Source organism: Schistocerca cancellata, chromosome 6 (genome assembly GCF_023864275.1).
Source record: "Schistocerca cancellata isolate TAMUIC-IGC-003103 chromosome 6, iqSchCanc2.1, whole genome shotgun sequence".
NCBI lineage: Eukaryota > Metazoa > Arthropoda > Insecta > Orthoptera > Acrididae > Schistocerca > Schistocerca cancellata.
This window is the reverse complement of record NC_064631.1, coordinates 574,320,504-574,347,936: the sequence shown is the minus strand read 5'-3', so window position 1 is coordinate 574,347,936 and position 27,433 is coordinate 574,320,504. Positions and strand designations below refer to the sequence as shown.

At 37.2% G+C, this 27,433-nt stretch overlaps 1 protein-coding gene across 2 annotated transcripts in view; it reads right to left on the bottom strand.

The window, feature by feature from the left end:
* The window catches only part of LOC126190916 (potassium/sodium hyperpolarization-activated cyclic nucleotide-gated channel 2-like), a 303,831-nt gene that overhangs the window by 45,621 nt on the left and 230,777 nt on the right, over positions 1 to 27,433 (bottom strand). For both annotated transcript variants that reach the window (XM_049931544.1, XM_049931546.1), the window contains 2 exons: positions 18,190 to 18,408; positions 17,960 to 18,106 (listed from right to left, as the gene is read on the bottom strand). In XM_049931544.1, coding sequence (XP_049787501.1) covers positions 17,960 to 18,106; positions 18,190 to 18,408 — 366 coding nt within the window. The remainder of the gene's footprint in view (positions 1 to 17,959; positions 18,107 to 18,189; positions 18,409 to 27,433) is intronic.

The window sequence follows — 27,433 nt, the reverse complement described above, 5'->3', positions numbered from 1 at the left end:
CATCTCTTTATGTACTGGGCCATATTTTCATGGATTTGTGCGTGTTTGTTCATATTTTTTGTGAGTCTTTTTCTGTTATCCATCTTTCATAACAATGAAATAACACTTTCATTTGTCTATTTTCTACATCAATTACCATTTCCCCAATGCCATCCCTGCCACAGTGGGCCCCCTGCACTATCATTATGTGTCACTTCAGAAAAATATACCTTTCCTCAGATAAAATGCAGTACCACATCCAGTACCTTAAATGCTACTCAAACAGTGGAATCCCATTAGCCCCAATGGCCTAACCACAAAAATTATTTTCTCTGGATCCCACACTACCTTTCACAATGGCCACCTTTTCAGATTTTGTCTGTCCCCATTGAAGCTGGATTTGTGCCCCCACTGAAAGAATTGTGGCCCTCATTGACCAAAACCTATGACCAACTTCCAACAAATCTAACCTCTCACGTCAAAGATATCACCACCTCCTGCCCTTGCAAACCTGGTACTGCAAAACCACATTTCGATGGCACAGGAAACCCAGAACCACCCCTTCTCCCTCTGCAAAATACTGCTACTGTGCAATTCCAACTACATACATATCAGAAATTCAATTTATTGCTCTCCAGCACTTGGAAGACCATTCCAAACATCACAGCCATAACTTATCCAACCTGTTGACATCCTAACAACACCTTGGGTCACATTTATACAGAAGTTTCAGTCCTACCCAAAAGCCTCACCTTTAGCCCTACACCCAAACTTAACCATGTTGGAGTCCTCCTGATCCGTGCAATGGACACACTTCTTTGCCATCAATTCCTCCAACAAAAGCCAACTTAATCCCAACATTGAACCCTGCCTCTCACAGTTCATACCACTGTATGACAATTTATTGCCCCCCCCCCCCCCATAACACCCCCTGGTCACCTTCCAGGAATTCCTACTTCCAGACTGGCCCTTACCATCCTTCCCCATGTCCCTTCATAAGAACACTAATCTTTTAACAGAAGAAAGGACAGCCATATGCAGTCTCAGAACAGATCCTCTCCTATTCATCCTACTGGCAGCCAAAGGTTCCACCACTGCTGTTATGAATCATGGAGGCTACCTCATAACCACTGCCCGACATCTATTTCCCTCCTCGCCCCAACAACACCATGCATACCTGCCTTCTACATGTGCCCCAATATCCACAAACCTAATAATCCTGCACACCCCATTGAAGCTGGATTTGTGCCCCCAATGAAAGAATTGTGGCCCTCATTGACCAAAACCTCCACCCAACTTCCAACAAATCTAACCTCTCACGTCAAAGATATCACCACTTCCTGCACCAACTCTCCACCATCTCCACTCCTTTACTTCCAGGATCACTAATCATCACTGTTAACTTCCCTATAAACCAACATCTCTCACATCCATAGTCTTGCCGCTATTGAATACTACCTGCCCCAATATCCTTCAGGCTTCAAACTCACTACCTTATTCTCATACGCCTCACTAATTTGATCCTAACAACTACTACTTCTCGCTTGAAGAGAAGGTATACAAACAAATATGTGACACTGCCATAGACATACCCAAGGCACCCTTCTAGGCTGATGTTTTTATGGGCCACCTAGAGCAAACATTCCTAGCCACCAAAAGCCCCAAACCCCTGGCCTGGTTCACATTTACTGATGATATTTTCATGATCTCGGCTCAGGGCCAAGACACTCTATCCTCATTCCTTCATAACCTCAACACCTTCTCTCTCCCCGTCCACTTGACCTGGTCCCTCCTCAACCCAGCGAGCTCTCTTACTGGACATTGACCTCCCCTTCTGTAATGGATGTGTGGATACACAGCTGTCCACATTAAAGCACCAACAGCCAACATTACCTATATTTCGACAGCTGCCATTGCACAAAGGCCTTCACAGACAGGCACTAACCCCCTAGACGTAGTCCACAAACAGATTTCCTGTGTCATATCCCCACACACCCCCAAATCTTCCCACCACCCCCCAGAACCAGCTATAAAGGAGTGGCCCCTCTACATCAGCCAGTACCACCCTGTACCAGGATAACTGACCCACCAGTATTTTTACCTCACTGCTGCTGTCCTTTTGCATTACCTATTCCTTCCTCTTGTCTCTCCCATAGCCACCTGATGCTGCCCATGGCAGCCTTGTCCTGCTGCCTTCTCACCCCCCTCTGAAGTAGTGTTCCATCAGCCACCCAACCTCCACAACATCCTAGTCCACCCTATGCCACTCCCAATCTCAGGTTCAAGACCTGCCCAATCCACCTGCCCAGCATTATTCGAGTCACATAACAAGCTTATCCTATCCTGTAACAGGCCTCACCACCTGTGAAGTCAGCCATGTCATATATCAACTCTGCTGCAACCATTGCACGCCTTTTTATTTTGGTGTAACTACCAACCACCCATCCACAACAAAGAATGACCTCCACCAAACTGACCAAGAGCAAAGTGGATCATCCTGTTGCATAAAATACAGCTGAACATAACATGCTTGATTTCAACGGCTACTTCACAACCCGTGCCTTCTGGATCCTCCTCTCTACCCCCAGGTTTTCTGAACTGTGGAGCCACACAATACATTCCCTATTCCTGAAATTATCCCAGTTTCAACCTATGATAGCCTACTGTCCCCACATCCTTCACACCAACAGATTCCAACCCCTCTATCCAAGAGTCCCCCCCCCCCCCCCCCCCCAATTCATGTCGCCTCACCCTTATTGTGCTTCTGCCCTGGCAACACAACCACCATTTTTTTATAATCCACCCACTAGTGTTTTTCCCTCGCTGCTCCTGTCCTTTCCATTCCCCATTCCTCCCTTCCGTCTCTCCCATAGCCACCTGACACTGCCCATGGCAGCCCTGTCCTGCTGCCTTCTAGTCCCTGCAAGCTCTGCCAGACAGCGCTCTTCTTTTTCCCCCCAGCTGTACTTTGCTATCCCTACCCCTTCCCTGCCCCACTCCCAATTGCTACTTTTGTTCAAAGAAACAGTTGCAATCTGCCTAGAGTAGTTGGAGGTAGCGTTTGATGTGCCTTGCCTCTTTATCAAGAGTTAAGTGTGTGTAGGGGGGGGGGGGGTTACTATGTTTGGTGATGCAAAGTTATTCAACAAGCTCCCATCTTACATGAAGTAAGAAAATGCAAGTCCCTACCAGTTAAAAAAAACTGAAAACATACCTAATTCATGTTCAAATTATCTGATTGCCAGTATCTAGATTCACTGACTGCATGTACATGTTAGATACATGGTAGTGTTTTGTTGTTAGGTTTCATGACAAGTAGTTGGGGCATGAAACAGATGTTTATTGACGGGTGCAGGTAACTATTTTGTTTTAAGACGAGTAGTTTTGTCGTCAAAGTACAGGTTTTATCCAAACAATGGAAAATCCAGGATAGAATAATGGCAATGCTGTAAAAAGAATAGATCACTATTCACCATATAGCAGAGATGCTGAGTTGCAGATAGGTACAACAAAAAGAATGTTCATCAGTAAGCTTTAGGTCAAAAGGTCTTTTCCGAATTAGACAACATACACATACGTGCAAATGCAACTCAGGCACACATGACTACTATCTTTGGATACCTCGGTACTTGATAATTTGAGGCACTCTTTGTTTTGTAGTTTCAGTCTGTTCACATATTTTCTAGAGTTTATGAAAGTGGTGTCTTCTGCACAAAGTACAAATCTATGTGGCATACTACTGAGCAGATCATTTGCTACAAGACTGATCTGTGAAGTAAGGTTACAAGAATTTTTTGAAGTATAAAATGAATTTATTAATAAAATTTACATGCATTGCAATATAGGTCTTGTGTTATTCTTCCACATAATCACCATTTATCTCAACACTTTTTGTCATCTGTGGGACGAGTTTATTGATTCCTATGTCATAGACAACTCCCGCCGCTTTTTCAGCCAGTTATTCACTTCGGTTTTCATCTCACCATTGTCAGAAAAGTGTTTTCCATGAAGGTGTTTCCTTTAATTTAATGAACAGATGATAGTAACTAGGTGTGAGATTGGGGCCATAAGAGAGGTGGCTCAAAAGCTACCAACCAAACGAAGTCAACAACTCTTGTGTTGCATGAACGGTGTGTAGATGCACATTGTCATGAACGAGACAGACTCTATTGTCAGCATCCAACAACATTTGTTTTGTATGGCTCTGTGAAGTTCCTTCATACTCAAAATATATTGCAGAATTTATTGTTTCACCTCTTTCCAAAAAATCAATAAGCAGAACCACTTTTCTGTCCCAAAACACTGACACCATGATTTTATTCACTGTTTGCTGAGTTTTCAATTTTTTAGCTGAAGGAGAATGAGTATGGTGCCACTGCACTGATTGTTATTTGCTCTCTGGAGTACGGTGACAAGCCCAAGTTCCATCTCCTCTCACTACAGAGCTGAGAAAAGCCTTGCCTTCAGTCTCACAACAGTTGAGAAATTTATGAGTGGCACTGACTCTGTTCATTTTGTGTGTTTCGGTAATCATCTTGGGCATCCCGTACACAACTTGCGGTAATTTATTCGATCAGTTAGGATTTCATGAACAACAGTTCGTAAAATGTTTGGACAAACTGCATGCAGGTTGTCAATTGTCAAATGGCAGTCAGAGAGAAGATGTTCTTCAATTTTCTGCACAACATCATGAGTCACAACAGACAGCCTTCTGCTTCTGTCTTCATCATGAATTACTATCCTTCCAAAATTGAAACCCCATACCCATTTCATCACATGCTGCCTTGACATTATGTCATTTCTATAAACTGAAACAATTTCATGATGAATCACAGTGGCAGTGAATGAATGTGTGTGTGTTTCCTTCCCTTTTGCCAAAAGCTAAATATGTAACTGTCTCTTTGTAGTGTCGGACTGCAACTCAGTGTGTCATCTTTATGGTGAGTATCAATCTGTATTTTCCTTATACTGTTAAAATCTCCAGACCCTATTTAGACTTAATTTCACTTAAATTTATCGTTCAGATTCTCAGTTCAAGTGTTCTGATTCCACTCATGTAATTAATTCTCATTAATTAAAAGTTACAGTTAATCAAATTTAGCACAGTAGTTCCCTATATTCAAAAACAAATGAGATACTCAGCATAACTCAATAAAATGACCTAACCCAACCAAAGTTAAGCATTCCCACATTCCAGTCAAGTATTTTAAATTACCTAAAACTAATTATCTTCAACAGACATTAAACTTGAAGTTCATAAGCATCCCCATTTTCCATTGCAAGTTTCATCAGAATCACTGTTAAGGTTCTGAACTTTGACTACGTGCTTTTGTTACATTAATTTTTGTGTACAGTATGACATATAGAATTGATTTATTGATTCAACAATTAATAATTTCATGTAATTCACTCTAATTTGCAACATGGCACTCAGCCATACAAAGAAGGAGATTCACATTGTAGAAGAAAAATGGTGTCCATGTATTTTTATAAATTTGTAACCAGTAACATTTTCTATATCCCCAAATTCTATTTGTTTCTGTAATTCATCTATAACAATAAACACTAACCTAGCCTTTTTTCAATTTATTTGGTAGTTTTCAAAATAACAGTTTATTCTTATGCTCTTCTATGAATAGTTATATGTCACCCATAATTGCAAGTCATGGTTTGAATGCAAACAGTTAACATCTATGTGGGAGAAGCTCTCGATGTTGACTCGTGTTACTATTATGTATGTTACTATTATGTATCTTCTGTACATAAGTATATGCACTCAGACCATCACAAAACTGAATTATTTTACTGTATAATTACTTACAGGTGATCGTTGTAGCATTACCAAGAGTGTGAAACACAGTTGTCACCAGAGAGAAATGTTATTAGACTCAGTGATTCATGTGATGGACTCATTTAAGTGAATCATCTAAGTGTAATTGTCTTTAACAGGAACTGTGCTAAGTGAGAGCCATGATATTTTTGTATAAACAGGAACTAATTTGTGCCACAATTGAACATTCAACCTCATTACTGAAATTTCTGGGTGCTGACCTGAAGTGTAAAGACTGTCACCATAATTAATAACCGAACTTCACATGGAATAAAATGTGTGTATTAATATCATCTAACATTTGGTATTGTGTACAACTTTGAGCAAACACCAACCCACATGTATTTAAGTTTTCAGTTTTGAGATGATCCAGACTGGTGCTATTGAGGATGAGTCCAAGAAATTCAGGTCGGTTTAATCACATGTAGTGCCCTGTGGTTTTGGAACATTTTGCAATGAAAGCATTGTGTGAAAGGACTCATGTGAAACAGTGAATTTATGAACAATTAAAAGTGATGGTGTACTATGTAAGTAAGTAACTATTTGACAGTGAAATATTTTTTTGTGTGGTAAAAGTGAATTGAAATTACACGTAGCCTGCAAAATGGAACAGTGCATAAACAATATTTGGAACAGTATAAATTTTATTATTTGGGATAAGGGCATCAAGCAGATGGCATTACATAGAGAGAACTTCAACCAATGGCAGAGCAGGACTGCTTTAACTCACCACCAACACCATCTTGGACACCAGCCAATGAGGTACCAGCAGTGTGGAGTCTAGAAATTTAAACAGTGCAGCCTGGTGTGAAAATACGAACACCCTGGCATAGAAGTTACTAGTTGCAACAGCAACGGATTCTAACAGCAGCAGAGAATGGTACAGAAGTAATTTGAAGGTAAAGAGGTTCTGTTGTTGAAATGTGACTAACTATTTGCCAAAATGAATGACAAGGGAGAAGGAAGAAATGTGTTTGAAAATGATGAGCAGATGATGAACATTAAGAAAGAGCCTTGTGATGAAGATGTGTTTCAAAAATAGGGAGGAAAAACTAAAATACGTATGTGAATATAAAGTACTCGTTAAAAATGATTTTGATGATGACAGTAAGATAAAACTGCTGGAATATTCTTTTTATGTTGAGGCTACTACAAGGCAAATTATGACTCAAATGTCAAGGGCTTCACCTACTGATTACTGTGATTATAAGGTAGATGAAAAATGATGTACTACAAGTAATGAAATTGGAGAAACAATCTGAAAGATATGTGGCACAGGAAGCAGTCATAATGAATGATAGTAATCAGTGTTCGCTCAAATTTTTGAAAGAGATTTAAAGTAACATTGGTGGTTTGATAGAAATGAACTCAAAAATGGACAAAAATAATAGTGAGATTGAAAAAGAATTTAAAAAACATTGGTAGTTTAAATGTTGAAATGAAAGACACTAAAATGATATTCATAGGTTAGATTCAAAAATGGATAAAACTAGTAGAGAAATTTTTGTAATTAATGTTAATCTTATGAACTCAGACAGAAAAACTGAGTCTGTAAAAATCTGTGTTGAACATCAATTGGATTCAGCAAATGCAGTCAAATGGAAATGTAACTGAGCAGTTGTGTAATGAGACAGAAGCTTTTGATTTTTGTCAGTCTGATCTACCTGAAGCATCAAGTAAATTTGCCTCAATGATAGTAATGAAATGATTTCTGATATAAAGCATGTAAATAATGTCGATACTTGTAAAATTAAATTAGCAGACAAAGTACAAAATCGTGCTTCTAGTGATAATTTCTGGGAATTGGCGGTTGTGCAGACAGATGTGAATGTAAATACTGATGAGTCCAAGGGTGAGAGGGAAGTAGAGTGCATGTCACTGATGAACGGTGTTTTGGATAAAGAGGTGACAATATTAATATGCACCAATGTGCAAATGAAAATGACTCATTAGTAATTAATAATCAAGCGAGTGAAAAACAGTTGGTAAATGTCAATGTAAGTAATGTTGTGCTGAGTGTGAACTTGCTGAGAAGAAAAAAGTAATCCAAGTAAAGAGTTATTGATGACAGATATGCACAGAAAATTAGAGATATAAAGAAATGACTAGTTCACAAAGAGTAGTATTTGATGAGAGAATGCAAAAAGTACTGTAATTTTCAATATTTGTGTGCAAAGGACAGTTTTCAATGAGAGTGTAAGTCAGTTTGTGATAATAAGAATCAGGAATTAATTTTCAATATAAATCCAATGGGAACAACTTTGAATGCAAATGTCAAAGAAATAAACTTCACTGTAAATATGAGGTGCAATGTGCTGGAGTTTGCTGGGGGTCAGATTTATTGTAACCCTTATGGTAAGTAGGAGTTCACTGTCCTATAGTGAATTCATAATGTTGTGATAATGTTCCCTGAGCTCGGTGACTTCACACTTTCTCTTTCTGGACTCACTCAACCTCTTCTACTATCCCATCAATAACTTGTAAGGGAGCAGATGCACCAAAGGGATCCTTCTGTATGCCGACAGTCATGGAAAAGATCTATCCAAACGTTTTCGCGAAAGTATGCCTTCAAAGCATTCAGTTTTTGTGAAAATCAAGCCTGGTGCAATGTTAAATGCAGTGGTGGAGAATATTACAACAGAAACAAGTCAACTAGACAAAGATGCTCACGTTGTGATTATTGGCTGCGGCAACGATGTGTACAAAAATGAAAGCAAGACAGCTCTGCGAGGCTTCCGTAACATTTACCTAAACTATTTCAAATGAACATTGTCATCACAAACGTGCCAGTGCGACATGATTTACCACCGTGGTCATGTGTAAACAAAGAGATTCGACACTACAATTCTGAGCTAAAGAAACTGTGTGATAAATTTAGCCATGTACATTTGATAGACTTAAGTAAGATGAGTCATGATGAACATACAAAACACAGATTCCACTTAAACAGGAAAGGGAAAGCCAAGCTAGTTTCGCACATAAGCAAACTCTGCGAGAAAGGCAGTGTGGAGAAAGCTCCAATTGCTCTGGGCTTCAACAATGAGACTTTTTTAGAATAAAGGACCATAATAATAGTTTTCCGGGATGTATTTCGGATATGACAGAGTCCCGTGCGCGCAAAGAAAAGCCAGGCTGTGAAGTAAGCGCTCAGTCATTTCAGGTCACTTCCAAAAACCCAGTGTATGCAAAACGTCATAAAAAGTGTAACTCAAACAATTTTGATTCATGCAAGATGGTAAATAAACAAGAAGGGATAACACCCTTAAAGTTAATGCACTTAAATGTGCAATATCTCAGAAACAAACTAGACATTCTAAAAATATTCATAACGGAACATGGGCTAAAATGCAGTGAAATAATGTACTATAGATTAGAAGGTTACATACTAGCAAATAGTTATTGTAGGCAAAACCATAAAGGTGGTGGTGTGGCAATTTATGTTAATAAGGACGTAGAAGCTAAAAAAATTTCCTTTCTTGAACACCACACCAAAGAAGGATCAATTGAAATGATAGGTATTGTGCTCCGCAGTAATGATCTTAAGTTACCAAAGAATAAAGTGATTGCAGTATATAGGCCACCAAATGCTGATGTAATGCTGTTTATGGATAAACTTAGTAGTGTTGTTGGTCAGGCTGGTTCTAATGACCTTACTATATTAGGTGACCTTAATACAGATGCAAACTCAAATAGTATAGTAAACTTGAAACTCAGTGATGCACTGACCTCATACAATCTTGTAAATATAGTGAACTCTGACACCAGAGTGATGGACACATGTTCCACCAGAATAGATTATGCTATAATCGACAAAGATGTTTTAGATAAGGTAAATTACAGTAACTTAGATTTTCTTTATTCTGACCACTTATGTCAGGTGATAGAATACAAAAATTCAGTTGTGCCAAAAATAACAAAAATTGTGCTACAGAAACGAATCCTCAAATATTAATGCTCTTAAAGACAAACTAGCGAATGAGAAATGGGATTCTGTGTACCAGGTAAAAGGGTTGGATGAGAAATGGAATGAATTCTACTCAACCCTACTGCATCATTATGAATATAGTTGTCCAGTCAGAGAAATCCAGAAAGTAGTTAAACACTGTCAAAATGGAAGTAATCCTAGACTAAAACTGCCAACAAATCTGATTAGACTCAGGCAGCAAGTACATGATCTAAACCAGCTTTATAAAGCTACTACTATGCAGGTTTTCAAGGAAAAATACATTATGGCCAAGCAAACTTTTAAAACTGAAATTGTCAATCTAAGGAAGCATATTAATCGCAAAACAATTGAACAATGGGACAACATAAGCAAAGCATCTTGGAAGCTGATTGACAAATACCGAAAAGGTCCCAACAAGATGAACGTGGAACCACTCAGCATAAGACATGATGGTAACATTATAAAAAACCCAGATACTATATGTAATATTTTTAATAACTACTACATTTCTGATGAAAAATCAATGCATATTACAGATTCACAGGTAGATATCCGATGCCATCTCACACAGTGTACCGAATTTGAATTTGTGGAAGTGAATGAGCAGGAGGTTCACAGGGCAATATACATGCTAAAGAAAAAATTTTCATCTTGATGGGATGGTGTATCCAGTGCTATTACTAAAGCGTGCTTAAAAGAAATCTCTAAATCTCTTACTCAACTGATTAATTGCAGCATTAGAGAAAACATGTATCCAACGGTTCTAAAAATGAGTGTAGTGAAACCAGTGTATAAAAAGGGAAGTAAGGAAGAAGTCTCCAACTATAGACCAATATCATTAATTCCCACTTTTAGTAAGATATTCGAAAGCATTATCCTTTCTCAGCTAAGTGCCTTTTTCACAAAACGTAAACTGCTTATAGATTCGCAGCATGGCTTCAGAAAAGAGCTAAGTACAACCAGAGCAGTTACACAGTTCATTCATGAAGTTTACTGTCTGTTGGACCAGAAGATGCAGACTGCAGGTATATTTTTGGACCTGACAAGAGCATTTGATATGGGAAACCATAGGGTACTTCTTAAAAAGCTAAAATCTTATAGTATTGGGGATCAAGCCATGAATCTTCTAACCACATACCTGTGGAACTGTAAGCAAAGCACTAAATTTTCATACAGACTAGATAATAAAATCATGAACTCCCAGTCCACCAGTGAACCTGTATTACAAGGTGTACCACAGGGCTCAATCCTTGGACCCTTTCTCTACCTTATATATATTAACGACATTGCACAACCCATTAACTCCCATATTGTAAGCTATGCAGATGGCACATCAATCTTATTCTATGGGAGCGAATCTGAAGAGCTAGAATCTCTTGCTACTAGTGGTGTAACAAAAGCAACAAAATACTTCAATGATCAGCTACTCAAGGTGAATGTCACCAAATCTCAACTACTGACATTTAAAACAGGCAGTTCTCATCGCAACAATATGACTAGTGTGTGTAATATCTCTGCAACAGAAAATGGTAACTGTAAATTCCTGGGTGTATATGTTGATGAAAATTTGCGATGGACATACCACACTAATTTCGTATGCGGTAAAGTCAGTAGTGCCATATATCTCCTCAGCCAGCTCGCAAAGGTAGTTCCTAGCCAAGCACTGAAATTAGTATATTATGGAACACTTTACCCCTTTCTCAATTACGGAATTGAACTATAGGGCTGTGCAGCTGATGTACATTTAAAAAGAATACTACTACTACTACAGAAAAGAGCAATAAGACTTATACATGGGATGGGACATAGAGATTCATGTCGTGAAGTGTTTGTGCAGCACAAATATCTGACAATATATTCTCTGTACATCTTCAAAATAGTTGTATTTTTTATAAGTCAACCAACAGAAGCTATCAAGGGCAGTGAGGTACATGATCACAACACTAGAACAAAGTTAACTATTTCCGTAACAGAACAACGTTAAAGATGACTGATAGAAGTCCATATATCAGTGGTTTGATTTGGTATAACAAGCTACCAAACTCTCTAAGAACGTACACAGGAAATGTTTTTAAAACAAAATTAAAATCTTTTCTGATAGAAAAATGTTTATATTCTTTCGATGAATTTTAAGATAGTGATTGTAACATGAGGCATTAGCGTATCAGTTGTAATGTGATAAATGTAAAAAATAGACATAAGAAGCAACAGCTACAGAATATAGTGTATTTTATAAGTATACATATAACCATAGTATTAAGTCTGACGTTTGCAAAAATAAATAAAAAATAAAAATAAAATAAATCTTCTACTTCCCTCAGTTCATGTGTATAAATAAGTTTACTATTTCCAGACTTGTGTATCAAAGGATGGAAGACCATACATTGTGTCTATAATAACAAATTTCTTACTGCCTAAAGGTAATCAAAAAAATAAAATGTAAAATATGTCAGAATATAAGAGGAGATTGAAATATTTTAAAATAATAGTGAAATATAAAGTAACCAGCAAATGTGTGGGTCAATGAGTTCATATAGCAGCAGAAAGAAAGAACATCTTAATCACATGATTCAGCACTTTGGAAAAAGTTCATCTTTAGTTGAAAGAAAAACAAAGTGAATAGAGCTGCCTTAGTAACACTGATATAAAGAAAAGGTTTGTTTCTGTAGTGTCCTTCAGGCCTCAGTTCAAAATAATATATTGGCATGAGGGGAAGTAATAATTTCAGTAATTTGTATTTTGTCTGTTATGTTATGGAAAATTGAGTTTTGGTTATAATGTTATAGTCAGTTAGCATCGAGTGCACTTCTTTAGAGTAATTTTATGTACATTAAGAAAAACAGACATTTAATTGTTGTTTAATGAAGTAATGGGATAGAAATGCATTGACAGTGTTATGAAGTATAATGGAATAAGTGAAGTATAGGTAGCGAGAAAGTAGTTGTAAAATGGTAAACAAAATATTACATGAAAGTAGTGATGGTTAGGGAATCTGCCTTTGTAGTAGCTTAATTTTTGCAAATGCTCTTCTACAGTTAACTAGGTTGGTAAAGAACAACAGGCATGATTAAATGGTATAATATTAACTATGGACTAACAAATATGCTTTTTGCTGTGGTGAAATGTGTAACTATTATATAGCTAACTTATAGCACTTCAAGGAAGAAAGGTAATGAAATATATATGATGGAATTGTATAGATAAAAAAATCTACTCACCAAGCAGTGGCAGAACATCTACATAACAGAAGGTTATGCTTATGCAAGTTTTCGGAGCCAGTGACTCCTTCGTCCGGTTGAAGGGCTGAAGGGGAAGGAAGAGGGATGAAGAAAAAGGACTGGAGAGTTTTAGGAAAAGGGGTAGATTTCAGAAAAGTCATTCAGAACTGCAGGTCATGGGTAGACTTACTGGATGGGATGAGAAGGAAAGTCTTCCAGTAAGTTTACCCTGACTCACAATTCTGGGTGATTTTTCAAAAATCTACCCCTTTTCCTAAATCTCTCCAGTCATTTTCCTTCATCCTTCTTCCTTCCCTTTCAAATCTGTCATTTACAGTTTTGATACCTTTGATCCCAAACAGTAATGAATTGGAGTTTAACTTCCATTTTCAATAAAGTGTGTGTGGTCCTTTGAGTTATGGTACAAGGCAATATAAAACAAATTCCATTTTCTTTATAGTAATTTAAATGTTTTTCATTGTAATGTAAGGTTAACTATGTATATCAATAACATATACCAACTGAATGACCAGATTCGAAATATTATATATATTATTGTGTATGTATTTTTTCAAATAACGGCTTGCTAAGCATGGCCATGGGCGCTGGAAAGGAATATGGTGGGCTGTGAATAAAAACATATGACTGTGGATTAAGCATTCTAACCAGGAAGTCCATGAGTTATCTTAATGAAAATTTTGGATGTCAAACTTTGAAAAAAAGAGTGTAAAAGCTTGTTGCTTGTTTAAAGAATTTAGTGTGTATAATTGTATGAAAATGAGATGAGTATTTTTTGTAATTCTTATTGGTGACCAGTTTTATGATATATTGAATTTGCATAAATACAACTGTAAATTTGGGCTTTATGAAAATTGTACATTCTTTTTTATCTGTGGTTTATTTTAGAACTCATGTTGTTAACTGTCTAGATATTGGATTATATTGTCAGCTATTTGTTGATATCTGCTTATTCTGAACTTTGACTACATACTTTTGTTGGTTTAATTTTTCTGTGCAGTGTGACATATGGCATTGATTGATTACTTCACTAATTAATAATTTCATGAAATGTATCATAATTTGCAATATGGCACTCATTCATGTAAACAAAGGGATTAATATTGCACCATGTATTTTTATAAATTTGTAACCAGGAATATTTTCTGTAATCTAGAATTCAATTGGTTCTTGTCATTCATCAAAAATAGTAAATTCCAAGCCAAACATATTTCAAAGTATTATGTAGTTTTCAAAATAATAGGTTGTTCTTTTGCCCATTTATATGCAGTTGCTTGTCACTCAAAACTAGCTGTCCAAACTTTTGAAGACCTTGAAAGAAGCCTATGTCAGAGGCACTCTCATCATTGACTCACGCCACTATTATGTATCTTCTGTACATGAGAAAATAAGCTGCAGTCACCACAAAACTCATGAACTTTAATGTTTAATTACTGACAAGTCATCTCTGTAGCATAAATTACTGAACGTGTGAAATGAATTGTGTTTTAATTGCAAATAGTGTGAAATCCAATTGTCATTGGAGTGAATCATTGTTAGACTTGGCAGTTCGTGTGATGGACTTCCTTAAATGAACAACTGGAGTGTAGCTGTCTTTAACAGCAACTGTGCCCAACAAGAGCCATGATGTTTTCGTATAAATAGGAACATAATTTTGTGCCGCAATTGAACATTCAACCTCACCACAGAAATTTTTGGATGCTGGCCTGAAGACCTGGCTAATTGTTTTTTATAGTGTAAAACTGGTCACCATAATTAGTAACTGAACTTCACATAGAATAAAATGTGTGCTTTAATATCATCTAAAATATGGTATTGTGTACATCTTTGAGCAAACACCCTGCCACACGCATTTAAGTTTTCAGCTTTGAGGTGATCCAGATTGGTGCTACTGAGCATGAATCTATGAAAATCAGGTAAATTCCATGACAAGCTAAGTGAAGGTATTGTTGATGACCGATGCGTTTCCTATGTATGAACTATCAATGAGATAGACAGCACCCAGAAAGGAAGAGAAACTGGTGAAACAAATAATAAAGAAGTTGTTGAGATATTGGAGAAAAGATTATGGTCTTGCTCTGGAGCCACATCCCAAAAATGCCATCAAAGAAACAGAACCAAGTGCGTAGTATGATTAGTTGGAAAGGACTCCTCAAGATAGCATGAATCATACGTACACCTTTTTCTTACTGTATCTGTGATGTCTTTGTATTGTAGAATTTGGATGCATTATGATGTTTCCAGTACATTAATACATCAGTTGCGTCATCCCCACCCAGTACCCTTTGGCTGTTGGGTAACAGGAAGGAAAATCAAACATCTTCATTGAGCAGATGATAGAGACATAAACAAAACTGGAAACACTGTCCTTCTTCAGAGTTAAATAATACAGCACACACACTCAGCTATATTGATCCAGTTGACTACATTATCCTGGCACTGCAGTAAGAGGTTGTACTGAATGGAGTAGGTGAGAGGAAAATGGGGATGTGGAGGGGAGGTAGGGGAGGGGGTGGCTGAGCTGGTAGGGAGAGGCTCCCTATCATCTTGTTGGGGAATGAGGAACAGCCTATCTACAATCCTTCTCATCTCTCCCACAGCAGTATTTTCCCTGCCCACATAGTCTAGTAAATATCCTGGTCCACACTCACAACCCCTTGCCACAAAGTTCACATTTTTGTGAAAGACCCAGGTGCACTTTTCACCCACTCAGCACATCCTACATCAGTTCCCCTGTCAAAGCCATATCCTACCTGATCACAGGCAGGGCCATCTGTGAAGGCAGTTACATTGTATACCAGCACTGCTATAACTTTTGGTCAGCCTTTTTTCTGGAGATGACCAACAACCAAGTGTCCACCCAAACAAATGGCCACCACCAAAGAATGGACATGAGCAGAGGAAACCACCAAGTGGCTGGACATCCCACTGAACACATTTTCAACTTCAATGGTTACTTCACAACTCACGCCATATGCCCCCCCCCCCCCCCCCCCCCAATACCACCTTCTCTGAATTACATAAATGGGAATCATCATTACAGCTCATCATTATCCAGTAGCAACCTTGTGTCATGTCCACTATCCTTTGCCCAACACCCCACCCACCCTCTTCCCATGCCTCTCACTTCACCCCAAAAACCCACATCACACTTTCCTCTCCACAGTTATCTTCCTTCCCATCTGGCCCCTCCTTTATTTCATCAAGTTTTATAAGCAACTCCCTCACCCCTTCCACCCCCTCTCACTCCTCCAATCACCCACTCTGCCCAATGCAACACCACCTAAATCGAGCACCACCACTGGAATAATATGGTTGACAGGGACAAAGAGAGAGAGAGAGAGAGAGAGAGAGTGTGTGTGTGTGTGTGTGTGTGTGTGTGTGTGTGTGTTTGTAGTGTGTGATAGCTTGGTCACATTTTCCATCTTCTTTATTTGCTTGGTACCTGTTGACAGCTCAACACCTCAATTCTACAGAGAGTGGTTAACATTACCCATTCTATTATACGTATGTCAGCCAGTGTAACAAGAACAGGTCGAGTCTTCCCATCTGTTAAGTTTTTCTACTCCCATAACCACTCCTAATTAAAAATACAATTAATTGATAATTGATGTTAGTACTAAAGTTTGCTACATGCAAAAAGATGCCAAGTTAAGATTACCTCAATTTAATTAGCTTACATAACAATTAATTACAAAGTTTCAAGCTATTGGCAGTTTTCTTAGATTCTGAATTTTTGCTACATACTTTTATCACCTTAATTTCCCATATAAGATAACATACAGCATTGATTGATTAACTCAGTAATTAATAATATCATGTAATTTACCATAACTTGCAATGCATTTCTCATAAGTATAAACAAGGGGAGTCACAGTGCATAAGAAACATAGTGTCCATGCATTTTTATAAATTTGTGACCAGCAAATTAAAAAAAAAAAAAAAAAATTGCTATAGGTCTAGTAGTTCATCCAAAACAGTAAAAACCAAGTTATTAATTTTTCAGAGCATTATGTAGTTTTCAAAATAAGTTTGTTCTTATGCCCGTCTACCATCTATAAGTAGTCAGACATCATGAAAAATTTCCAGTTTGTGGTTTGAGTGTTTACGAGGAAGATGTATATTGGATGCACTCTCGGTGTTGACTCACACCACCACTATGGATGTTGTGTATGCAAAAATACATGCACCAACATTCATGAAGCTCAAGAACTTTAATGTCTGAAAATTTGGATTGAACCGTGTTGTGATTAACGTGAGTGTAGTATGTCATTGTCATTGGAGTAAGCTATTGTCAGAAATGGCGATTGGACTACTACCTTGCATTTAGCTCCAATAAATTACTCCAGACAGTGCTCAGTACAACTCGTGTTGATTCATGTAAATGCGCAATGGGTTTTTGGTGCCACAGCAGAACAATTTACTTCACCACTCAACTGTATATGTTAGGTACTGTAGGGACTAACCTGATGTGTGCACCAATTATTCTTTTTATATCTGGTAAACTGGTCATCAATACTACAGAGTCTGCTAAAGATGGATAAAAGTCTTAATCACTGAAACTAAAATTGTTGTGTGCATTATTGAGTGGAAATCTTCTAATATCTGCTGTGATATTTGCAGCTTCATGACATCTATGCACTGAAGATCGCTACTAAGAGGCCTATGAGACAAGCATCATCAGGTTAGTACTACCGCACCAGGACTTTCCATTATCATTTAAACATCTTCATTGTGTGATTTAGGTTTCAAATATCTTGTCCAGTTATGCTGGTTTCCAAGAATGACTATTTAATTATTATTGTCATCATCATCATCGAATTCAGATTTGGGATCGATTTTACAGTAATTGTACCCATAGCAGATTATTGCAAGCAGTATTCAGAGCGGGATGATAACAGATTATGCTTATTGCATGGTACAAAAAGGTGAAACAAATCCACAAACAAAAGTGTATTGTCAACATACCTCTCTAAGCTTTTCTGATAATTCTCCAAGTATTGCTTCTTCATCAAAGAATTTTCCTTGGTACCTGTGTTCAAAGTATTCAGTTATTCTTTGCCGCATCTCCCTTGGTAACTTTCGGTATGCCATGTATTCTTCAACTTGTTTCACCTGTGAAGATTTGTATTAGCTTTTTAGACTTCTTCATAAATAATTAAGCATTCTAAAAAATATTGCCATCACATGAACATTACCTTTTCACGGTATTGCCGCCTCGATGAATCCAGACTCTGTATGAGGTTTGTGGCATGACCAAGAAACAGTGCATAACATGTTGCACCACTGATCATGGACAGCATTGTAAGCCACATATCAGTCAATGACTGAGGAGGAAAGCGGCCATATCCAATACACAACATATGTGACATGGCCTTGAACAAAGCCCAAGAATATTGCTCCAACCAGAATGCCCCCTGGAACAAACATGTCTCTATAGTAAACTGTGAATACATGTAAAAATGTTATCTATAAAATTCAGTTCTTTGACAGTAATTATTTCAGTACTGATCACTGCTTCAGTACTTACATAATTTAAAAAAGTGTAATCTAAATCAGAGGCAAGTAAAAATGAATGACAACTTAAATGGAGGTAGGTTTACTTCTGTCTCAAGTATATCACATTTATATTGTTACTACCATGGCCATTCATCAATACAAAGTCAAACAGGAATGATGTGGGAGAAGGCCTAATAATGAATAAGAAAACAGGAAAGTGTGTAAGATTCTACGAACAGCATAGTGAACGTATTACAGTAACCAAGATAAACACAAAGCCAACACCCACCACAATAGTGCAAATTATATGCCAACTAACACTGCAGTTGATGAACAGATTGAAAGAGTATGATGAGGTAAAAGAAATTATTCAGACAGTTAAGGAAGATGAAACTTTACCCCTGAGCAGGAGTACCAATGACAAATAACATTGTCTTGTACCATCCCATTGTTGCTTTACAATTGCAAGCCCACTCCTATTCCTTTGTTATTGCTTCTGTTAACACAGCAATAAGTTGAGCTGTCATATGTCCAAGAAAGCAACAGCAATATAAAATAAACAGTGAGTTATGCGAGAAAAAAATTTAGGATCTGGGGTGGAAAATTACCCAGATTTTGAGCTAGCACATGATCCCACAATCAGGCAGTTGTCAATGAGATAATTAGTGATCAGATGGCAGGGACCTGATACAACTGCACTGTTTAATGCTGTGATTGTGTCATTACTGTGGAGAAACACTTGAATGTGGCAACAGAGCGATATAATGGAAAGTTTATTTTATTATTGTTTAATTATACAATGATTTAGCTCATATAATGTAAATTTATTTTATCTTTGATTAATCAAACAAAGAGTAAACTGTGATTTTGCTCATACACATAACCTTGATAACATAAACATGTGTACAAAGTGCACTGTGCTCCTGCTTGTGTTATCAAAAATGGCATCCCAACTTGAGGGTTAATAGTGATAAGGGGACTGGAATTTGGCAGTAGGAAAAGGGAGAGAAGGAAAAATATCAGGAGAATGCAGATTAGGGGAAATGAATGAAAGAGTGAACCACACGGTAGAATTTTGCACAGAGCATAATCTAAGAAAGAAGACTACATATGTGGAAGAGACCTGGTGCACTAAAAGTTTTCGGACTGATTATGTAATAATAAGAAAGAGATTTTGAAGTCAGACTCTAAACTTTAAGATATTTCCAGGATGAGATGTGGACTCAGACTGTAATTTATTGGTTATCAATTGCAGACTGAAACTGAAGAAGTTGTAAAAATATAGGAAATTAAGGAGATGAGACCTAAATAATTTAAAGGGAACAGATGATGTTGAGGGTTTCAGAGGGAGCACCAGGCAGTTGACTGAAACAGGAAAGGAATGCAATGAAAAAACAAATGTGTAGCTTTTAGAGGTGAGTTAGAGAAGGCAGCAGGAGCTCACATGATAAAAATGGATGCCTTAGTAGAAATCCCTGGATAACATAGGAGGTATTGAATTTAATCAGTGATAGGGGAAAATATAAAAATGCAGCAAATGGAGCTGGAGAAAGGAAATAGAGACATCTAAAAATGAGATTAACAGAAAGTGCAAAATAAACAAAGCAGGAATAGCTAGAGGACAAAAGCAAGGCTATAGCAGCAGGCATAACTGGGGAAAAGATAAATGCTACCTATAGGGAAACTGAAACAATCTCTGGAGAAAAGCAAAGCAGCTGCAGGAATATCAAAGGCTCAGACAGCAAGCCAGTACTAAGCAAAAAAAGAGAAAGCTGAAAGCCAGAGAACACGAAGAGGATCTATCTAAGAGAAATAAACTTGGGGCAATATTACAGAAAGAGAAGAGGAAGTACATGAAACTGAGGTGGGAAATATATACGGTGTGAAATATCTGGCAGAGCACTGAAAGATCTAAGTGGAAACAAGTCCCCTAGAGTATACAACATTCCCTCAGAATTATTGAAATCCTTGTGAGAGACAGCCATGACAAAAATATTCAGCCTTATGTGCCAGATATATGAGACAGTCAAAATACCTTCAGAATTCAGGATTAATGTAGTAATTCCAATTCATAGGAAGGCAGGTGCTGGCAGGTCCAAATAATACCGAACCATTGGTTTAGTAAGTCGTAAGAGTCAAAGACTATGAAAGAGAGGCCAAGATGGAGAAGGCAATGAGACAGGATTGTAGCCTATAACAAATGTTATTCATTCTGTACATTGAACAAGAAGTTCACAGATAGGAAATAAAAACTTTAAGATTGCCAATGATACTGTAGTTCTGTCAGAGAGGGTGAAGGATTTGGAAGAATTGTTGAACGGAATGGATTGTGTATTGAAAAGAGATTATAAGATGAAAATCAACAAATGTAAAGCAAGAATAATGGTGTGTAATTGCATTAAATCAGGTGCTACTGAGGGAATTACATTAGGAAATGATAAACTAGAAGTAGTAGATGAATTTTGATATTTAAAGAGTAAAATAAATCATGTGGCTGAACCAGAGAGGATATAAAATGCAGACTGGTAATAGGAAAAAAAGCATTTCTGAAAAAGAGGAATTAGTTAACATCTAATATCAATTTAAATGTTAGGAAGTGAAACATGAATTATAAGCAGTACAGTAAAGAACAGAAGCAAGCTTTTGAAATGCGATGCTATAGAAGAATGCTAAAGATCAATAAGCGTGTTCAAAGCAATGTACATAGTGGAATTATGCAAAGATGAAGGGGCTTGCTCATTATAGACTAGCATGGAGAGCAACATCAAATCAGTCTTCACACACCACAACAACAGTAATAATAATAATGACACTGTCATTCTGACAAATGGTTCAGCTAATGTATAAAAATACCACATCTGATGACTAAACATTGACTACAATGTATACAACATTTGTCAATTCCCCAATTTTGTACTTGCAGTTCCATTAAAGCTGTGTTATGTACCAGGATGTGAGCCCATACCCTTTCCTTCTACAAGCATTAAGTGTGGCAGTTAATGACACTGGAGTAACTTAGAAGGTAAGAGTATTCCTAGTGAAAGACCACTGTATGGTTTTGAGTCTCACTTTGCCACAAAGTTTTAATTCATCCATGGCTGAGGGTGTAAATGGTTGGGTGTCTGTGTGGTTGTGTATGTGAATCTGAATGTGTGTACTTTTGCTAGAGAAAGAACACTGTATTCTGTTGAGTGTTTCTATGTGCCACATGTCAGTCAGCTAAAGGTAAGTGATTGCCTTTATTTTGCACAATATATACTTGCATTTTGCTACAATGTATGACTAATTAAACTGTGAAAGGGTCGCAAATGCTGTGCAAAACATGCTATTAATCTTTTTGGTTGTAACTGGAACATATATTGTTAAAATTTTTTTCTACTTTCAAAATGGGTTTGACAGTCAATCACTTTCTTGAACAGTTACTTCTGTCGATGGAAATTCTTTTCCTTTCATGGTCAAGGTCTTTGTTGTTTTTATGTATTCAGACACAATTATTCTAGTAGCAAGGATACATTACTAAAGAAAAAAAGAAAAGGAGAAATAAACCTGAGATAGAAGAAAGAGAAAATTTACTGCATCTACCATTACATTCAAGATACTCTTAGGATTCGATCAGCTTTAGACTCAAAGGGCTTACATGAAAGTCATCAAGTCAGGAAGGATTCCCATCAATAAATATCACACCATATAATGAACTAAAGAAGGCTTGGCATTTTGATTTCTCTCAAGAGGTACTTCTACCAGGACACTGGCAGTACTCAGTATAATAACCGACAATGAAACCTGGGTGTAGTGATTTTACTAAAAGAAAAAAATGACATTCATTTCTGGAACTTTATGATTGTTGCTAATTGGGAAAAACTGAAGAGAGCAATGAATATTTACTAATGTATGATGTGCATTTTTTAGGTAAATGCACACACTGACTGAGTCACTCTTAAAGCACAGCACAGCACAATTTGTCTTCTTAAACTCTTCCAGAGAATCTGACAGAAGCAGACAGTGGTAGACCTGCAATGGATCTTGTTGCACAGCAATGTTGCTGTTCACTCGGAAACCAAGACACTAGTTAGCTGTGAAAAGCCTGTGATTGGAAGAATTTTCCATGGTATACAATCTCTGTAAAAAACATCTAAAGAAATATAATCTATTGCACAATAGAGCTACAGGTGGAGAGACACTAAAGGAAACATGAAGCCTTTAATGGCTACCATAGCAGAATTATACTGACAGACCTTTCACAAAACTCAAGGAAATTTTGCTCAGTGCAAAGGCTGTCAATGGCACCAAAATTAGTGTCCAGACACTCATAGATGACACAAGAATTCAAATTGATGGCAGCATAGCAAAATCAGAAATGCTGAATTGTGTCTTGAAGCATTCCTTTACAAGGGAAAATCGAGAAGTATTTTCCCAGTTTAATTCGTGTACCACTGCAAAGATGAGTGGTAAAGTGTCAGTATGGTTCAAAAATAAATGAAATCACTAAAACTGAACAAAGACCATGGACCAAGCCCCAGTTTTAATCATAATATAATATAGATCCCTTGAAACTGGAAGGAACCACAGTCACACTTGTCTACAAGAAGGTAGCAATAATGATTCATAAAACTACCATCCAATATAATTGACATCTATCTGGCGTAGAATCGTAGAACATATCCTGAGCTCAAAGATAATGAAGTATGTCAAATGGATTGACCACCTCCATGCCAACTAGCATGCATTCCACAAACATCGGCCATACAAAACCCAACTTGCACTTTTACCATGACATCCTTGAAGCCATGGACAAATGCAGCAATGCAAATCCAATACTTATTGACTTCTAAAAAGCATTTAACTCAGTATCACACCAAAAATTACTGCCGAAAGATGAGAATATGGGGTATCAAACAAAATTTGTGATTGCATTGAGGATTTTTTGGGTGGGAAGACACAACATGTTATCTTGGCTATATAATCATCAACAGATGCAGACGCAATTTCAGGTGTGTCACAGCAAAGTGTTTTAGGACCCTTGTAGTTCATGTTCTATATTAATGACCTGGCAGACAACATTTGTATGTCTCAAGATTTTTTGCAGATGACACAGTTATCTATAAAGGAGTAATGTATGAAAAAAGTCTGCACAAATATTCAGTCATATCTTGATAAGATTTCAGAGTGGTGCAAAGAATGGGAACTTATTTTAGACATTCAGAACTGTAAATTTTTTTACTTCAATAAGTGTAAAAACAGTGTTACGGCTGTGTTATCAGTGAGTAACTCATACAAATACCTGGGTGTAACCATTTGTAAGGAGACGAAATGGAATGGTCAGTTAGGCTCAGTCATAGATAAAGCAGGTGGTAGACTTCAGTTCATCGACAGAATACAGGAAAAAAGCAGTTACTTTACAAAGGAGACTGCTTCTAAAACATTTTTGTCAACAATCTTAAAATACTGCTCAAATCAGTGAGACCATACCAAATATTCATTTATTTATTAGCCCGTAAGATAGCTTTCAAGCTGCATAAGGCACCACCCACAATTACATAAACACATGTTATGGGTTTTGAAGTTCAGGTTGTGTTGCACAGCACGCAACTGTACAATTTAGTTACACTGCCTATAGAAAGTTTTTCTACAACCCTCTGAAGACTAATAAGGATGGAAATTTTTGTATAATTAAATTAATAAATAATAAGGACACCAGTAATTTGTTTACAACTAAATTGCTAGTTTTAAAAAAACAGTATGAAGTGTGAAATGTAGCAATATACAACCCCTATGGATTGTTCCCAAAGGGTCCTTGAAGAAAACTTACTATAGCATACACTGAAGCACTAATGCCTCCTGTGGTCTTACCATGAATGGTGTGGGATGAAACTGTAATGCTTCACACTGGTTTGCAGAGTGTAGACATAAATGTAAATAGAATAGCAAACTGAAACAGTTCCCTATCTTGATGGCATCATTTGATGATTAACATGTAATCTTTCACAAGATATCTCTGAAACATGCACCACTTTATAGATTTGATGTGATTTGATGTGACTATTATTTCAGATTAACTTTTTACACTTATTTTAACTCAGTCTGTGTTGCATTCTGATAATGTGTTTATCTCATTACATATTACACAGTTCTCTACCATGATACATGTGCCACCACTATCAGTGTTCAGGTGAATTTTTTGGAACATATTCCACACTGAGTTTAATATTTCACTGATTTTTATTTGTTGTTTCAAGTGAGTTTCTGTTCCAAATATTATGTAGGGCTACATGTTCTTAAATGAACACTTGTAATGAGCTAGTATTAGGTTTAAAATTTCTATTTCTGCTCCAATGATTTATGTTCCTCTCCATAATAACCACAGGGGGCCCACTGGTAGCTATGTATTCTACTCCACCTATCTGCAAAGTATACACAGGAATTTCTGCAACTTGAAAAACACTCATGTGCATGCTGCTGCTACCTGAACAGCTGCTTTTGGATCATAGTGCTTTCTGCAAGCAAGATGATATCTTAATCAGCTCTGTCATATTTGGCCCTGGGGTTGCTTATAAATGTACAACACAATACACCTTTTTGCTATTATAATACCCTCAAAAGGGACACAAAATGAGGGAATTATGCAAATGGGACAGAAATCTGTAGATGTGATGTACATGTACAGACAAATCAAGGATTACAAAATATTAGTGCTTTTGAAAGATCTGTCAGAGAATATCTACAGTACCACTGTTTCTTCTCACTAAAGGAATACTTGGACCAGAATAACTGTTAAGAACTACAGCTACTGTAATTTGTAACATTGTATCATTGTAAGAACTACAACTATTGAAATTGGTAGCATGTTGAAAAATGATTATTTAAATATGTATCATTTTGAACTTAGTAATAAGTCCAATATCATCTTGTACACTGTACTACATATGATCAAAGGACTCAATAAATAAATAAATAAATAAATAAATACAATATCAGAAAAATTGCATGATTTATTCAAGAGCAAGAATTTCACAAACTAAGCAAACCAACCAATAACAAGTTTGTCCACTTGTGGCCCTTACACAAGCATTTATCCAGCTTGGCAATGATTGACAGAGTTTTTGGATGCCCTCCTGAGGAATGTCATACCAAATTCTATCCAATTGTCACATTAGGTCATCAAAATCCCAAGCTGGTTGGATGACCCTGCCCAAAATGCTCCAAACATTCTTAATTGGGGAGAGATCTGGCGACCTCACTGGCCTTGGTAGGCTTTGGTAAGCATGAAGGGAAATAGTAGAAACTGTCAACATGTCTGGGTGGGATTTATATTGCTGAAATATAAGCCCAGGCTTGCAATGACATATCACTGTGCTGTAAGGATGCTGTACATGACAACTAAAGGGTATGCGCTATGAAATGAAATGGAACCACAAACAATCACTCTTGGTTGTCAGGCGATACGGTGGGCAACAGTCAGGGTAATATTCCACCAATGTCCGGGACATCTCCAGACATGTCTTTGCTGGTCATTGTGGCTTAATTCAAAGCAGGACATAATATACTCATATTCAATGAGACTCCAGGTCGAATATGCCTGAAACCACTGCAAACTGGCTTTTTGGTGTACAGAGGCCAACGGTAGTTGGCACAAAGGATGCCGTGAGCTCAGTGACCTTTCTGTGAGCTGCCTATTAATAGTCCTAGTGGTCACTGAAGCACCAACTGCACATCAGATTAATGATAATGATGAATACAGGGCTCTGAGTGCATCTCTGATGATTGCTCAGTCCTTGCATTCTGTCATCTCTCTAGGCCGACCACTTTCTTGTTGATGCTGCATTTGTCCATGGTTCACCCAACCCTGCCAACAGTGTCGAATAGTGACATCACTCCTATTCAAATGTCATATTGCTTACCGATTACTCCAACCAGTTTCTTTGAGCAAAACTATACATCCTCTGTCAAATGCAGACATCTGTGTACATTGTTCACACATCTGTCTCCAAGCCTTAGTAGTTGTTTAGCTGAGTACATGGAATGAAATTTGCCAAAACTTTATGCCCTCGTATTGATATGTTCCCTGTTTACTATACTTGACAGCAGCATGGTGAAGTTATGCAGCATCACACATTCACCCACCAGCTGCCCTGATTATAATTTTTATATCAAATTGTGACCAATTTGCATAACTCCTTCACAGTGCATCATTTTTTGTCTTAGAGAGTATTTTGTAACATTGGTAGTGCATATTTTTTAATATAAGATTACTGATTTATTTTGATGTTTGGGGACTTATATTGTTTATATCACGTTTATTTGTCTCCTCTTATTATGAAAGACTAAAATTGATTATTCAAACTTAACAAAATACAGTAATTATTTGGTGAAAGCTATTCCACATACGTGTCATTTGTGTTGAAAATTGATATGAATCAGACTCAATGATTTGACAATCCAAATCCTATGCATCTTTGGTTAATGTTTTTCTCTGGCTAGTAGTAGTAGTAGTAGTAGTAGTAGTAGTAGTCATTGTCATTGTTGGAGTAGAAAGTTGGATGAGAGCTGTGATGGAGAGAAGTCAAAATGTAACTCGTCTCTGATTTACCCTTGTGGTTTATGCTGTTAAAGTTTCAAGAAGTGTTATAAAACTGTTTTGTGGTTACTCAAAAGTGAAGAATACTTATGAAACTGATTTAAACTGGTGTTTACTTTTAAAGGAGTTTTATTTATACTTGAAATACGTCATTTTGAGAGCACAACTGATCTACTTTGTTTACAACTTTGCTGAATGAACAAATTAAGCCACAGTACTGAGACCACGAGGAAGATTAATGTATTGTTCTTAAGCAGTTTCAAGACCTGAGAACCCTCTCGGTGAAATCATATATCATTCATTTGCATGATAACAAGTGATAACAACAACATCAGTGACAAACAGAAAGGTGAGTACTGCTGTCAACT